This window comes from Neopelma chrysocephalum, unplaced genomic scaffold, assembly GCF_003984885.1.
Source record: "Neopelma chrysocephalum unplaced genomic scaffold, ASM398488v2 Primary Assembly neopelma1_68, whole genome shotgun sequence".
Lineage (NCBI taxonomy): Eukaryota > Metazoa > Chordata > Aves > Passeriformes > Pipridae > Neopelma > Neopelma chrysocephalum.
In genome coordinates this window covers 6002402-6016549 of record NW_020897727.1, presented here as the reverse complement: position 1 = coordinate 6016549, position 14148 = coordinate 6002402, and the positions used below count along the sequence as shown (strand labels likewise).

The 14148-nt window shown below is 54.5% G+C and overlaps 1 protein-coding gene across 2 annotated transcripts in view; it reads left to right on the top strand.

The window, feature by feature from the left end:
- Positions 1 to 5565: 5565 nt before the first annotated feature.
- ACSF3 (acyl-CoA synthetase family member 3) overlaps positions 5566 to 14148 on the top strand; it is a 56707-nt gene continuing 48124 nt past the window's right edge. The window contains exons 1-3 of one of the 2 annotated variants that reach the window (XM_027684959.1): positions 5566 to 5587; positions 8270 to 8992; positions 10365 to 10520. In XM_027684959.1, coding sequence (XP_027540760.1) covers positions 8300 to 8992; positions 10365 to 10520 — 849 coding nt within the window. In that variant the 5' untranslated portion in view covers positions 5566 to 5587; positions 8270 to 8299. Of the gene's footprint in view, positions 5588 to 5665; positions 5746 to 8269; positions 8993 to 10364; positions 10521 to 14148 lie in introns of those variants that run through there. The other variant, XM_027684960.1, reaches the window with a different exon arrangement.

Genomic DNA, 14148 nt, shown 5'->3' with positions numbered 1-14148 from the left:
CGTTCTCCATGTGCCCGCGTTGCCAGACCCTCCTCTCCACCGCCGGTGGATTTTGGCCCCCGCTGCCTGCTGGCGTTTTGGCAGCCTTGCCGCTCCAGCGATGGCATGTGTCCATTATTTTTTTTTCCTCTCTCCCTTTCACAATCCGTCCTCCCCAGCCTTCTCCGCCGGTGCCTCCAGAGCCGCCTGCGGTGCCAGCTCGCAGGGAAATTGGCAGCAAGCACGGCACAGGGATCCTCCCGCAGCTGACGGAGCCCTGCCAGGCACAGGCAGCCCTTCTGCCAGCCACCAGCCTTGGCACGGTGGGCCGGGGGGCCGTGGGGGGCTGCCGAGGCTTGGCAGCCCTTCCCCGGCACCGCGCGCCCCAGCCGCCACGGCAGCTCTGCTGCCAAAAGCCAAATGGGGGGAGGAAAAGGGGAAAATGCAGAGAAAAGAGTTGGCTTCGCTGTGCCCGGTGGTGGGGACCCACCAGGGGCCCCTTCCCTTGGCCAAGGCCAGCTGGGCAATGTCCTTGTCCCTCGCGGAGGTGCGGGAGCCTGGCCGAGGTGCTGGTGTCACATGGAGAGGCTCAGCCCCGTCTGTCCCCACTGGTGCCCCCAGTCCAGCCGGGAAAGCCCATCCCAGGGATGGCAAGTGCCGACGCAGACCAGCGATGCTGCATGGCGAGAACGGCTCCCATAGACACACCTCTTACCCAGCATCCGTCTGCTGTGAAGGGAGGCCCAGGAAATTGGGAAGGGGAGAGCGGAGGAGGGACTTCTGGTGATGGGTGGGGGGTTTTGGGGTGCCCTCTGGCCGTGTGTTGCTCGACATGGCTGTCTCAGCCTCACGCAGCACAGCATCTCCACTTCGTGCCAAAATCCTGGCCCCGGCAGTGCAGTCGTGTCATGGCTCCATCCTGGCCAGCCATCGGCATCACAACCAACTCTGCTTTTCTGGCTTTTCTTCTCCAAATTCCTGGGTTTGGTGTCTTTTTGAAAGGAGAGGTGAGAGTGTGTCTTGGACGTCTACTGTAGCCTGGGTTCTCCTGGCACCAACAACCCAGGAGGCCAAGGGACACTGATGGGAACAGCTGGGCTGGAAGTAGGAAACAGAGCCAGCCCAGTTCCTGTTCAAGTTCTCCCAAAATAAGTCATTTACTGAGAGCCACGTTCACTGGGAGCCATGGAGATCCTGGGGCTGCCCCCTGCCCCCTCTCCAGCCCCACAGCAAAGCCCCATGGCACAACCTGGGGGCACAGAGCACAGGGAGCACATGGAGAGCCGCTGCCATCCCTGTTTAACAGGTTTACCCCCTAATCAGGGATGTCTTTAATGGAGTTGGCAGGAGACACCAGGAACCTTCCATGGGATGGGATGGGGTATAAGTGGCTCCTCCTGCCATGCAGCCCCCAGCGTTCCTGTGTGGTGGCACATCCCAGCCCGAAAGCTGGGGACATGGCAGATCCGAGGATGGTGGTCACTGTGCCATATGAAGATCCCCAGAATATCCTGGTGTGCCACTCTGCCCGTGTCCCTGTGTCCCCATGCCCCGGTGGCCGTGCCCCAGCCTGCCCATGTCACACGTGTGCCTGCCATTTCCTCAAATAAGCAGTTAATCTCCATCAATCATAATTCCGTGCAATTATCATAATAGGGCCATTTTGCACTTATCCTCAGCACGTGGCACAGGAGCCACTTATGGCTCCACTTCACGCCGAGCAGCTCCGAGCTGCTCCTGTCCCCAGGGAGTCCCGATGGCAATCGTGTCCCCCACAGGCCCCTGGGGACAAACCTATGCCCTGCTGCTCCAGTGTGGGTAGTGGTTCTGGCAATGGATGCTCATGTCGGGTGGGATGCAGGGATGGGGGGACCTCTGAAATACAGAAGAGAACAAGGGAAAGAGGGAGACCTTGTGCCTGCCTTGTGCCTTCCCATCACAGCAGCAGCAGCACAGGGATTAAACCCCAAAATGGGGACACTTAATCTGGTTTCTCCCACCTTATGGCCCTACCAGCCCTGTCAGCCTCCTGGTTGTGCCGGTGCCACAGGGCATGTGGTGGGGGACACCCGGCACTGACCTTGCGCTGGCTGGCGGGGAGCAGATTAGGGAGACTGGGAAGTGATGAGGCACGAGGGGTGGGGGATTAGGCTCCAGCAGATGGATGGAGATCAAACATTTCACTCCCCCTTGTTTACAACACCCTCCTGGGCAGCAATCAGGGATCCTGGCATGCGGTCTAGCTCTGTCCCTCCTTGGACTGGGGCAGGATGGGGATAGGGACAAAATTCCCATGGTCTTGGGGTGTCCCAGCAGGGATGGACGGGCTCCCACCCGCTGTGCTCCATCCTCACCCAAAGCAGCACTGTGCGGCAGCTTCCAGGTCCCCCATGCCATGCCATGCCATGCCATCCCAGTGGGATGGAGCCTCTGGCAGCCGTGGTGCTCTCCCTGAGCACTGAGCTCCCTGGAACCCAGCGGTGTTTGCGGTGTTTACACCACCCAGTAATTACTTTCCTTTTTTTTTTTTTAATAAATACGGATGTGCCACAAGTAAACTCGAACGCAATAAAAGCTTTCTGCTGGATCCATAATTAATCACCGAGCTGAGTAAGGCGGCGGGGGAGGGGGGGGGGGGAGGCGGAAAACCCTCCCTCCGGTGCGGGCTGCGGGACTCACACCCGGCTGGGAGGGAGGGAGGGGACAAACCGCGGTGGCATTTTCGGGACATCCCAGTGCTCTGGGGACCATCGCAACAGCCCCATGAGCCGGGGCAGGGGGGCCGTGGGTGAGCAGGGCTGTGGTGCGCCCCGGCCTTGATTTTCTGGTGTCCGGCTGCTCCACGGCATTGGGTGTTCCGCTCCCAGCTGTGATGGCACATCTGGACTGACCACTCCCAGGGGACCAACTCCCTCCTCCCGGCCCCGGGGAGCAGCGTGCGGCCCCGGAATGGACGGCAGCGGCCGGCTGCTGCTCGTGGCCGCGGCTGAGCATCGTCTCCGGGGATGCGGCCGCCTCCAGATGGCCGGTGGGCACCAGGTGCCGGGGGCCGGAGCAGCAGAGGGTGGGTCGGGGTGGACATCTGGTGTGCACGGCCAGCTGGCCCTGCCGCCTGCCACGGTCGAGGGGGACGGCCCTGAACCCCCCCCCCCCCAGGGCGGGGGGTCTCTGAACACGCTGAAGAGGCACAGAGGAGCATCCTGACTGACACAGGAATCCATGGATGTCCCACACCTGTCCCCATCCCGTGCACCCTTTCCCTGCCAGCCCCTGAACCACCACGGGGGTGGTGACACCCTGCTGGCGTCAGAGACCCCCCTGTGGGCACACATCCCCCGGCGAGGGGGGCGTTAATCCCTGCAGCCCTCGGGGCCCAGGGAAGGCCAGTGACAGATGGCAAGTGCAAAGTGGAGAATGATGGTGTCACTGGCAGGGTCGGGGTGGTGGTGACAGGGCCAGGCTGGGCAGTGGCAGGGCCAGGGTGGGCACAGGTGCAGGGCAGCAGGTGGGCACAGCTACTCTGAACCCTCTGCAGGGAGGTGGCACCTGCTGGCACTGGGGGCCAGCCCAGAGCTGCCAGGGATGTTCAGACCCTCCTGCAGCAGCTCTGCATGGGACAGGTGTGTGACAGGGGGCCAGGAAATAGGGAGGGGGTGTAAAATGGGAAGAGAGTGTAAAATGGGAAGGGAGTGTGCAGTGGGGAGGGAACTGTGCAATGGGGAGGCTTGAAATGGGGAAAGGGTGTGCAACAGGAAGGGAGCGTGCAATAGAGAGTCGTGCAATGGGGAATTGTGAAATGGGAAGATGTGAAATGGGGAGGGAGCCACGTAAGGGAGAGGTGTGAAATGGGAAAGGAGTGTTCAGTGGGGAGTCGTGCAAGAGCTGTGCAATGGAGAGGGAGCCCTGTGATGGGGAGGAAATGGGGAGGGAGATGCACGATGGGGAAATGTGCGATGGGGAGGGGGCCGTGCAACAGGGAGGGAGCTGTGCAATGCTGAGTCGTGCAGTGGGAAGGGAGCTGTGCACTGTGGGACCATGAAATGGGGACACTTGAAATGGAGAGGGAGCTGTGCAATGGGGAGACATGACACGAGGAGCTGTGCAGTGGGGAGGGAAGGGGGAGGGAGCTGTGTGATGGGGAAGCATGAACAGGGAGGGAGATGTGGAACAGGGAGGGAGTGTGCAATGGGGAGGCTGTGCAACAGCTGTGCAATGGGGAGCTGTGAAATGGGGAGGGAGCTGAGTGATGGGGAGGTGTGTAAGAGTTGTGCAACAGGGAGGGAGTGTGCAATGGGGAGGGAGCCATGCACTGGGGAGGCATGAAATGAGGAAGAAATGGGGGGGAGAGCTGTGTGATGGGGAAGTGTGCAACAGGGAGGGAGCTGTGCCGCAGCCGTGCAATGGGGAGGGAGCTCTGCAGTGGAGAGTCATGCGATGGAGAGGGAGTGTGCCGTGGGGAGGGAGCGGTGTGATGGAGAGACATGAAACAGGGAGGGAGCCGTGGAACACATCCTTTGGGGAACTGTGCAACGGGAGCTGTGTGACAGCCGGGCAATGGGGTGCTGTGCAATGGAGACAGTGCTGCATAACAGGGAAAGGCTGTGCCACAGGGAGGGAGCCAGGAGATGGAGAGATGTGCAACAGGGAGCTGGGTAAGAGAGGAGATGTGCAATGAGGAGGGAGCTGTGCAATGGAGATTTGTGCTATGGAGTGCTGTGAGATGGGGTGCTGTGCAATGGTGCTCCTTGCAACAAGGCTCTGGGTGCACAGCCGGAACATGTCCGTTGGCTGCATGCCCCCGCCAGGCTTGGGCTCTGCCCTAGGCCAGGCTTTGCCCTAGGCTGGGCTCTGCCCTAGGCCAGGCTCCCGGCCCTGTTTCCGCTCCCACCCCGCTGTGCCTCGCGGGCTGTGGCTGCCGGCCCCGGTGGAAACACACCTGGGGAGGTGGGTGGGGGGTCACCCCGGCTGTGCCGCTTCACGGAACACTGTGCATGGCCGGAAAAACATGGCTCCTCCAGGGAGCAGGGCTGGCAGGGGACACACTGTGTGCCACCCGCCAACCTCTGAGCATCCCTGGGATGTCCGTGCATCCCCAGGGTGTCTGTGTGTATCCAGGATGTCTGTGTGTCCCTGAGATGTCTCTATGTCCCAGGGACGTCCATGTGTCATGGGATGTCTGTGTGTCCCACGGGTGTCTGAGTGTCTCTAAGATGTCTGTGCACCCCAGGGACGTCTCTCCACACCGTGGAGGTGCCATGAGTCCAGGTGATCCCTGGATCATCCGTGCCAAAATCCCAAAGTCCTGCGGACTGGGCACATGGCCCCAGCACCCCCAGGCAGAGCTGCAGCTCCATGATACCATGAACACCCGCCATGACACCAGAGGACACCATGAGGATGCTCCAGGTTGCTGCAGTGACCGTCGGCTCCGCGGCGCCCCCAGCCCTGCCCCCCGTGAGCGGTTTGGGGCCAAATCCCCATAAATCAGGTGCGGGTTGGTGCGGTGGCGGAACGTTCGTGCGCGGAACGTTTGGACCGCCGCGCTGCGTTCCCCCGGAGCCGTCCGCGGGCGGAGCGGTCCCCCGGCGGAGCGGTCCCCCGGCGGCAGGTGAGGCCCGCGGGAGGCGGCGGGGCCGGGGCGGCCCCGGGGGGGTCCCGCAGACTGCGGGGCCTGTGAGGGGGCCGCGGCGAGGCGGTCCGTGCCCGCGGTACTTCGAGAATCGCGGGACGAGGGGTTTTCCTGCTGCTTCTGCTCTGGGGCGTGCCGTGAGTAGGGTGAGGGCAGAGAGCTGGAGAGAGGGAATCCGGTCTGGGATAGGAAAAGAATTAGACCCCTCCTTCCCGTGAGGGCGGTGAGGCCCTGGCACAGGGTATTCCGTGGATGCCCCATCCCTGGAAGTGTTCCAGGCCAGGTTGGAAGGGGCTTGGAGCAACCTGGTCTCGTGGAAGGTGCCCCTGCTCATGGCAAGGGGTGGAACTGTGTGGGCTGTAAGGTTCTTTCCAACACAAACCTCTCTAGGATTAAATATTTCTCTATTTTTTTTGTGTTGTGAGGAGGGGAGAATAATCAGCATCTCAGTCATTATTTGATACCTTTCTCAAGTCTCTTTCTCTAAATTATTTTATTATTTTCCAAGAATAACGTATTTTTTTATTTCCTCTGTTGTAGAAAAAGCCAGGAGTTCCTTTGTATTTATGTCTATAAATGAGGAAAGGATGGAATCCTGCAGGTTGGACTTTCAGTGATAGTTATGTCACCAAGCCACAATCAGAGCTGGAGTGATGATTATTTCCTATTATAACTCAGTTTGGAATAGTTCAGAGTAACTCCATTGATCATTTTACTTCAGGGAATGCAATTTATGCCCTTTACGTTCAGAAGGTGCAGAGGGAGTTGGCACAGAGTGGGCAGGGATGGGTCTGCACTGGGTCAGCTTCCAGTTTGCACTGGTTTGGTTGTGCTGGGAGCTGGTAGGTGCCCTTGGCTGCTTTAAATTCCTCAGTTCAGGAGGATGGGTTTGGACCCTTCTCTTCCCAGGGGGAGGGGTTGGACCCTTCCCTTTCTTGGGGGGGACAGACCCTCCCTTCTTGGACCTTCCCTTCCAGGGGGGTTTGAACCTTCTTTTCCAAAGCAGCAGAGCCCCATCTCTGTGCTGCCATGATCTTCCCATGGGCCCTGGTAACAAACTTTGTTTCCAGGTGTGCTGTGCCAGACTTTGTAGTCCCAGTCATCCCTGAGGAATGGGAGGGGAAAGAAAACAGCCCCTGGATTTACTTCCCCCTGAGTGTCTGTAAGTCTGTACACACAGACAAGCCCAGTTCTCTGAAGTCCGTAATGCCCAGGCCTGGCTGAAGGTGCTGCTGTTTATTGCTTCATTAAATCTAGACTCTTGGGAATGGGAAAATGGGATTTTTTTGGAAGGAGCTGTTGTGAAGGAGCAACAAACACCTGCTCTGGAGCCATACAGGGAACAGGGAGAATGCTGAGAGCAGGATCCTGGGAAACCACTGCTTCCAGTTAGTGTTCCGGGTTCGGTTTAAGTTACGAAATGTGTTGGCTCTTTATCTTTTAGTCTCTGCAGAGCAATGGAAAGATGTCACACGAATTTGGTCATGACCTGCTTTGTTTTTTTCCATCCTGGTGGCAAATGTCAGGGGTTCACACGGTCACCCCACTCTGCGTTTGAAGCCTCTCTGCCCCCCCAGATGTTTCCGCAGTAAATCACAAGTTTGTTTTGCAGAAGCAGAAATTGAGGTCAATATGCAAAAGAAAATATGAGCAGAGCCGGTGTCTGGGTGGAGAAACGCTCCGAAGGTGGAGGGGAGAGGCTGCGGGGTTACGGAAAAACAAACACTTGAGCTGGGTAAAGCCCTGCTCAGCAATTCCCTGGGGAGCTGCCAACCTAGATCCCTTTTGTTTCAGCTCCTCCCCACAGTGGGGAGCTGAGCTGGGAGGCTGTTTGAGCCGAGCTGCTCCACTAATAGGCATTTATCAAAAAAATTGTAGGAAATCAAGTTGTGATTGCTGGTGCCAAGGAAGTGTCACGGACACTCTCAGAGAGTGAGGACTTGTCATCCTTTGGCTGTTTCCTCTTGTCATGGAATCTCTCTGGGGATATTTTGGTGGTAATTGGATTCTGTGCAGTAAATCCCTCTCTCTCCTGCCACAGCCCTGTTCTCTCCTCTCTGCTCTCCACTGCTGAGGGCTCTATGGAGAAGGTGCTGCTTCCTGCTGAGTTCCCAGACAGAGCTCTAGGCTGTGCAGAGGGAGTTAGGATTCTTCATGGAACCATGGAATGGTTTGGGTTGGAAGGGACTGAGGGGATACCTCAGAAAAATATTAGGAAAAAAATCTTCCCTGTGAGGGTGGTGAGGCCTTGGCACAGGTTGCCCAGAGAAGTTGTGGCTGCCCCATCCCTGGGAGTGTTCAAGGCCAGGTTGGACAGGGCTTGGAGCAACCTGGTCTAGTGGGAGGTGTCCCTGCCCATGGCAGGAGTAGGACTGGATGAGCTTTAAGATCCCTCCCAAACCATTCCATGATTCTATGAAAACTAGGTCATAATTTAAGGTAACTGGTTTTTAGGGATGTGGAGGCTGTGCAGGGAAGGGTCTCAGGCTCCTGTTCCATCCAGGCACTGCCCAGCGTGCTGGGGATATGACAGCCTGAAGTGGGGACATCAATAATACAGTGGATGTTATTCAAATGAAGGCTGCCACTTCTCCTTGGTGGGAATAACCCCCTGGGTAATCTCTGCACGTACTTATCTGCTCCTGTAATTGCTTTCTGCAGAATCACTCCAAAACAAGTGGTGCTGGCGGGATGCTGCTCTCCCTGCTCTTCCCTCGGCTGAGCCGGCCCCTCTGGAGCCTTGTCCGGGACCTGTCCTGCTCCAGATGGGGGTGGAAGAGGGCTGGCTGTCCCCACAGGGGTCTGCAAACAGCCTGGGCCACCTGCAGCAGTGACATCACCCCTGTCTTCACCAGGGCTTTGCCTTTCGGTGACAAAATCGCCATCATTGACCAAAACAGGGAGCACACGTACAGAGACCTGCTCAGCCAGAGCCTGCACTTGTCCCGGGAGATCTGTAGAGTTCTGGAGTGCTCCAGCAGGGACTTGAAGGAAGAGAGGATCTCATTTTTGTGTCCCAATGATGCCTCGTACGTGGTGGCCCAGTGGGCCTCGTGGATGAGCGGGGGCATAGCGGTGCCCCTGTACAGGAAACACCCCGTGCCAGAGCTGGAGTACGTGATCCAGGATTCCCAGAGCGCTCTGGTTATCGCAGCTGAGGAATACGTGGGGAAAATAGCCCCTATTGCCAAGAAACTGGGAATCCCAATGCTGCTGCTTCCCAAGTCCCATAGTGATGGATCCACAGGCCATGCAGCTGTGGAAGAGGGTCCCTTGACAGCCTGCTCCTCGTGGAAAGACAGAGGAGCCATGATCATCTACACCAGCGGGACAACGGGGCGGCCCAAGGGTGTCCTCAGCACCCATGAGAACGTACAGGCTGTGGTGAGTGCTGCTCCCCCTCCAAAGTCTTGGATTTTGGAGTTGCAAACACACCTTCCCACTACCAAATTCCTGCAGAGAGCTGTGAGGCTGTAACTCAGAAATCCTCAGCATTTGGAAGGTAAACAGCCAGCAGCGTTTGAGGCTCTTAACCTTGATCTGGTGGTGTTGCTACAGCTGCATCCCAGGGCAGGTGGACTCTCCTCCCTACTTTCCTGGAAAGCAGAAGGGATAAGACCTGTGGTAAAAAATCTGATTTCTTTGCAGTTTGCTTTTCTACACTGTGACTAGGAAAGAATCTTTTCTCCTGACTGGAATATATCTTAGCCCAGCCCAGTGCTGTGTGAAGCCTGTGCATTATTCAGCTCTGTATCCCCAAGGCAAAAAATCCATTAGCTCTCAGAGCCAAAAGGAATTAAAAGTTTGAATGAGCCTTCTGACTACATCACCACTTGGTTATCAGTGCCTGCAACTGCTAGACTCCTGCCATTAGGGAAAAAGGGCAGGGAATACAGCAGGCCTTAGGGATGCCTCTGGGAGCTGATGTTGTTCTGGGCACTCAGATACCGCGGTGTCAGGCGTGGAATTAAAGCCTTGATGGATAGAGCCAGGGCTTGGCTATATTGGGCAAAGAATCTGTTCCCTTACAAATATGCTGATCATTTGGGGGTGGCCTGAGCAGTTCCCATCCTTTGTGCTGTCCTCCAGAAAGCCTTAAAGCTGCTCCCTGCACTTTGGAAGAGGATTGTGAGGGACACGACCAAATTCCACTATTCAAATGCTTTTTTATTTTTAGGTGACTGAAAATAAGTTTTCCAGTTGCCAGCACTGGGCTCTGAAGGGCATGGTCACCCTGAAACCGGATAATTATCCCTTCAGATAATTATCTCTTCAGAGCAGAGTTTTTTGGAAGCTTGTTACATCAACATTTTTTACTAACATGAAACCTACTTTCTGTTTATCAGTGATTTTCTGGTCCTACTGTTTATCCCTTACAGGTGCTAAAAACCTGGTGTCATCAGTGTCCAAACAATCAACAGAATTCTGGGAAAATTAGTTTTTTGATTACTATTGCTGCTAAGTCTGCATGTGTAGCAGCAGGCTGATATTTTTGTAGGCCCTGCTTAAAATCACTGTTGACTATTTCTCAGCAACAAGGAAGGGCTTTGCTGATACATAAAGATGCAAAAGGTGTTCCTCTTCTGTTCTGCTGTTGTGGTAGGAATTTTGCTCATGCTGATCCTAAAGGAAAGATTCTGTACCCAGGCAGGTCTGGGATTCCTGCCAGCAGCCGTGCCCAGGGATTTGGGGTTTGGATACCTCAGGAGAATCCTTCCTCCTGCCCTAACGCTGTGTTGTTTGTTTTGTTCTGCAGACCACAGGGCTGGTTGAAAAATGGGAGTGGAAGAAGGAGGATGTCATTCTGCACGTGCTGCCTTTGCATCATGTCCACGGGGTGATCAATAAGCTCCTGTGTCCTCTGTGGGTGGGAGCGACGTGCATCATGTTCCCGGAATTTAGCGCACAGATGGTGAGCCTGGAGGGATTGAGCCTTGCCTTTGAAATTCAGCAGCAGGACCCCGTGCATTGTAATTAGAGCAACTCTGGAAATAAGTTCTTTAAGAATTCCAGGCTCTTTAGCCACTGGCTGTGTGTGGTTCACAGCGCTCAGTCCGGGGTAAATGCTATTCCAGAGGCTGCAGCTTGTTTAAGCGTGACGCGCTTACATTGCTCCTCCTCGTGGGGCTGGGGGTCTCTGACTGCTGGTGGGCCCTTCCACGGACCCTAACTCTGGGTGCAAATGCTCTTGGTGGGTTCTTAATTTTTTTAGTGCCAGGAAAGATGGAAATGCTGGATTTTTCTCTTGGGTGCTGCTTGTAGCTGTGCTGCTTGTTGGCTTTTTTGGTAGCTTGCATTTCACAGAATCACAGAATCATTCAGGTTGGAAAAGATCTTCAAGATCGAGTCCAATCTGTGAGCAATCACTACCTTGTCAACTAGACCAGAGCACTGAATGCCATATCCAGTTGTTTCTTGAATGCCTTCAGGGATGGTGATTCTCTGGGCAGCCCATTCCAAATTTTTCCCTTCCAATCCTATATCTCTAGTGTTTTGTATGACATTACATGACAGAACACAGCCTTTAGAGTTTCTTGCAGCTCAGGTAAGAGAAATACTGGTTCTCCTCACTTGCATGGAAACATTGCTCTTCCTCTGTGGAGAAACAAGTGTTAACAGAGCTGTTGATTTGGACTCGGTGATATGAGAGAGAGTCTACAAATCCAGACCTTCTTGCAGCTTTTAGGAAAGGTGGCAGGAGGGAAACCTTACCTGAATGATGCATTTATAATGTTCTTTTGTAGCTGAGCCAGGAAACACCAGTCCCAGTGTTCTGCTTCTCCTTTGTTCTGTGCAGCAGTGGCAGGTAAACGATGTAAAGAGAGGACAAAAAGGGACTAGAAACGAGGCAAGCAGCAGGAAGATTGAAAAGGTTCTACAGTTCCCAGCTCCTGGGGTCCAGCACCATTCATCCACATCTCTCAGTGTCATGGATGGTGTCTGCAGTGTCACTGTTAAGGGATAACTGGGTTTTCAGGTGCTGCTGCCTCCTCGTAGCAGAAGGGAAATGTGTGGTGTGACTGCAGAATTCCGTGGGAAAGTGAAAGGAGCCTGTCAAGCCTGTGCTGTGTAACTAAACAGGCTTTTCTACCTGTTTGTGTTTGTCCATACACTTGTCACACTGGAAAGACAAAGGGCACAGTTGTGGGATACACCTGGAAGCCTCTGGCAGTGCTGCTGCCAGGTGAGGGTGAGCCCTGGCTCCGATCTGAATGATGGCAGGACCGGGGAAGTTCTTCAATGCTTATTTCTGCTTCTCAGAGAAGGAACCACAGAAAATGGGCACTTCCTTCCTTGTGTCAAGATGGCTCTGACACCTAAACACTGATCCTTTGGGGTGGAACAGCTCCAGAATCCCAGAGGGGCAGCTCTGCATTCGAATTTCAAGAGTAAATTGGTAGGATGCTGCAGTAGAAGGCGGCAGGAAGGTCCCCTGGCAGCTGTAACCAGTGCTCTCTCCCTGATGGACGCTGCCAAATTGTCCTCCCCTGACCCGAGGTTGTGACCCCAAAAGCTCGGGGTGCGGCAGGGATGTGCTGGAGCTGGGAGCATGGCCAGTGCTGGGAGGCAGAGCTGGTGCCGGGATCCTGGCACCAAAGCCTCTGGAGGGCGCGTTGCTCCACGTCCTGTGCCATCGGTGATTGATGGTCCCTCGTCCCCTGGTGTTTTTCTGTGCTCTCTCCCGACATCTGCAAATCAATGAGCTGACGTTGAGGGATGGGTTCAGGATGGGGGAGCGGGACACCCCTCCTGCCTTCTCTGATCCAAGCTCTCCCCAGACGTGCGGGGACAGCGCCGGAGGCGGCCGCTTGACCCTGGAGCTTGAACTTGGGCAGGGAGGTCGGGGTGCTGTTCTGGGGCCTCTCAGGTGCACTGGGGCTCTGAAGGACGTCATTTGCTTTTCTATTTTTTGTATTCCCTTTATTTTTCCGAGGGCCTCCCCTGGGAGCTGCAAGTGGTTTGATCGACACTACAAAGCGAGCACAGGAGGGTAAATAAGGCTTTCTTGTGGAGTTTAATGCAAGCTGCCTTTCAGTTCCACTCTATTTTCACCAGCTGTTTACAAAATGCCCTTTGCTACTGAAATCAGCTTTCAGCAAAGCAGCAGTGGAGAATTTTGCCAAAGGAGCCCAAGTTTTGCCGTGTGCTTTTTTTCCTTCGCTGCACCTTGAGAAAGCAGCCAATTATAGTGTGATATAAAGAAACTCGACTGGCAGCTAAAACACTTGACAGGCTGATCAAAACAAGGCGAGGAACTTACTCTCAACCTGCTGCAGACATATTTAGCCTTGAGTGATACTGGCAAAGGTTCAAGAGAAACCGCAGCAGCACGCCCGATGTGTGTTTGGTTTCTAATCACTAACACTTCATTATACAAAATAAATACTTTATTATTACAGTGTTTATTAAATTACATAATTTGCGGCATGCCTTATAGTCGTGGATACAGATGGCAGTCTGGGTTTGGTGGTGGGAATAATGCTCTTTTCTTTTTTTTTACTGAGAAGACAGTTCCAGCCCCAGACCAAGGCTTGCTTGTTGTTCCCTGCGGTGCAGTGTTAGGAGGTGGCAGCTTTCAGACCTTTCCGTCTGTTTTTGGGAGCTGGCCAAGGAAAGGTGAAAAATCAGGACGGTGGAGTAGCCCCAGTGTCCTGACCAACATCCTCTCCCTCACTAAAGCAGCATCTGATGTCTGTGGCTGCACACAAGCTACTGCTGAGGCCATGAGGACTTGTTAAATTGTACTGAGGTGCCTCAAGCGTGAAAGTTGCTGCATAAAATCAGATTCTTTTTATTAAATGAGGACATCCATTACTCTGCACCAGCTACTGTACATGTTATAATTCACTTTATAGCACCATCTGTTAAGACTGTCTTGCTTAAGCTTTTTGTAGCATCTTTTTATTGCAAGTTATTAAAAAATATGGCTGCATCTATTAATCATTTATTAATAAAGGGTTTATAAATGGACCCTTAGTTTCCAGAATTAGTCAACTTGTACGTGACATGCAAAGTCCTCTGGTGCTTGTACTCCATGGGGTGGAGTGTCTTCACAGGGAGCCCTTCTCTGCCTGGGGGCTGTGGGAGCAGCATCCACTGTGCCTATCTGTGCTTCTGGGCTTGGGAATGGCAGGGATGGTTGACAAGGAGAGTTTTCAGCACTGCTGTGGGCATGGAGCAGTGAGAGCAGGAGAACAGCAGTGAGCCTGGCAGTGTGTTCCTCCCAGCAGCTGTGTGGGGCACAGCTGGCTGTGATATAATTATTTTAGTGTTTTTCAAGGGTGAGAACTGGGAGGGCAGAAACCTCCTCTGGAACGAGAGCAAGCTGCAGCCTCAGCATCCCTACACAATCCTCCCACCATAACCTGCTTCCAAGCTGAGTTTACTTCTCCAGCTGTGCTGTTCCTGTTTGCATTCCTCAGCTGCTGCTGACCCTATCCCAGGTGCCAGCTTTTTTCTTGTGCGGGAGGAGACATTTAAAAGATGGTATTTTTATGCAGGTTTTGTGCAGTCTGGTGGCCAGAGGAGAAGAGATTAAT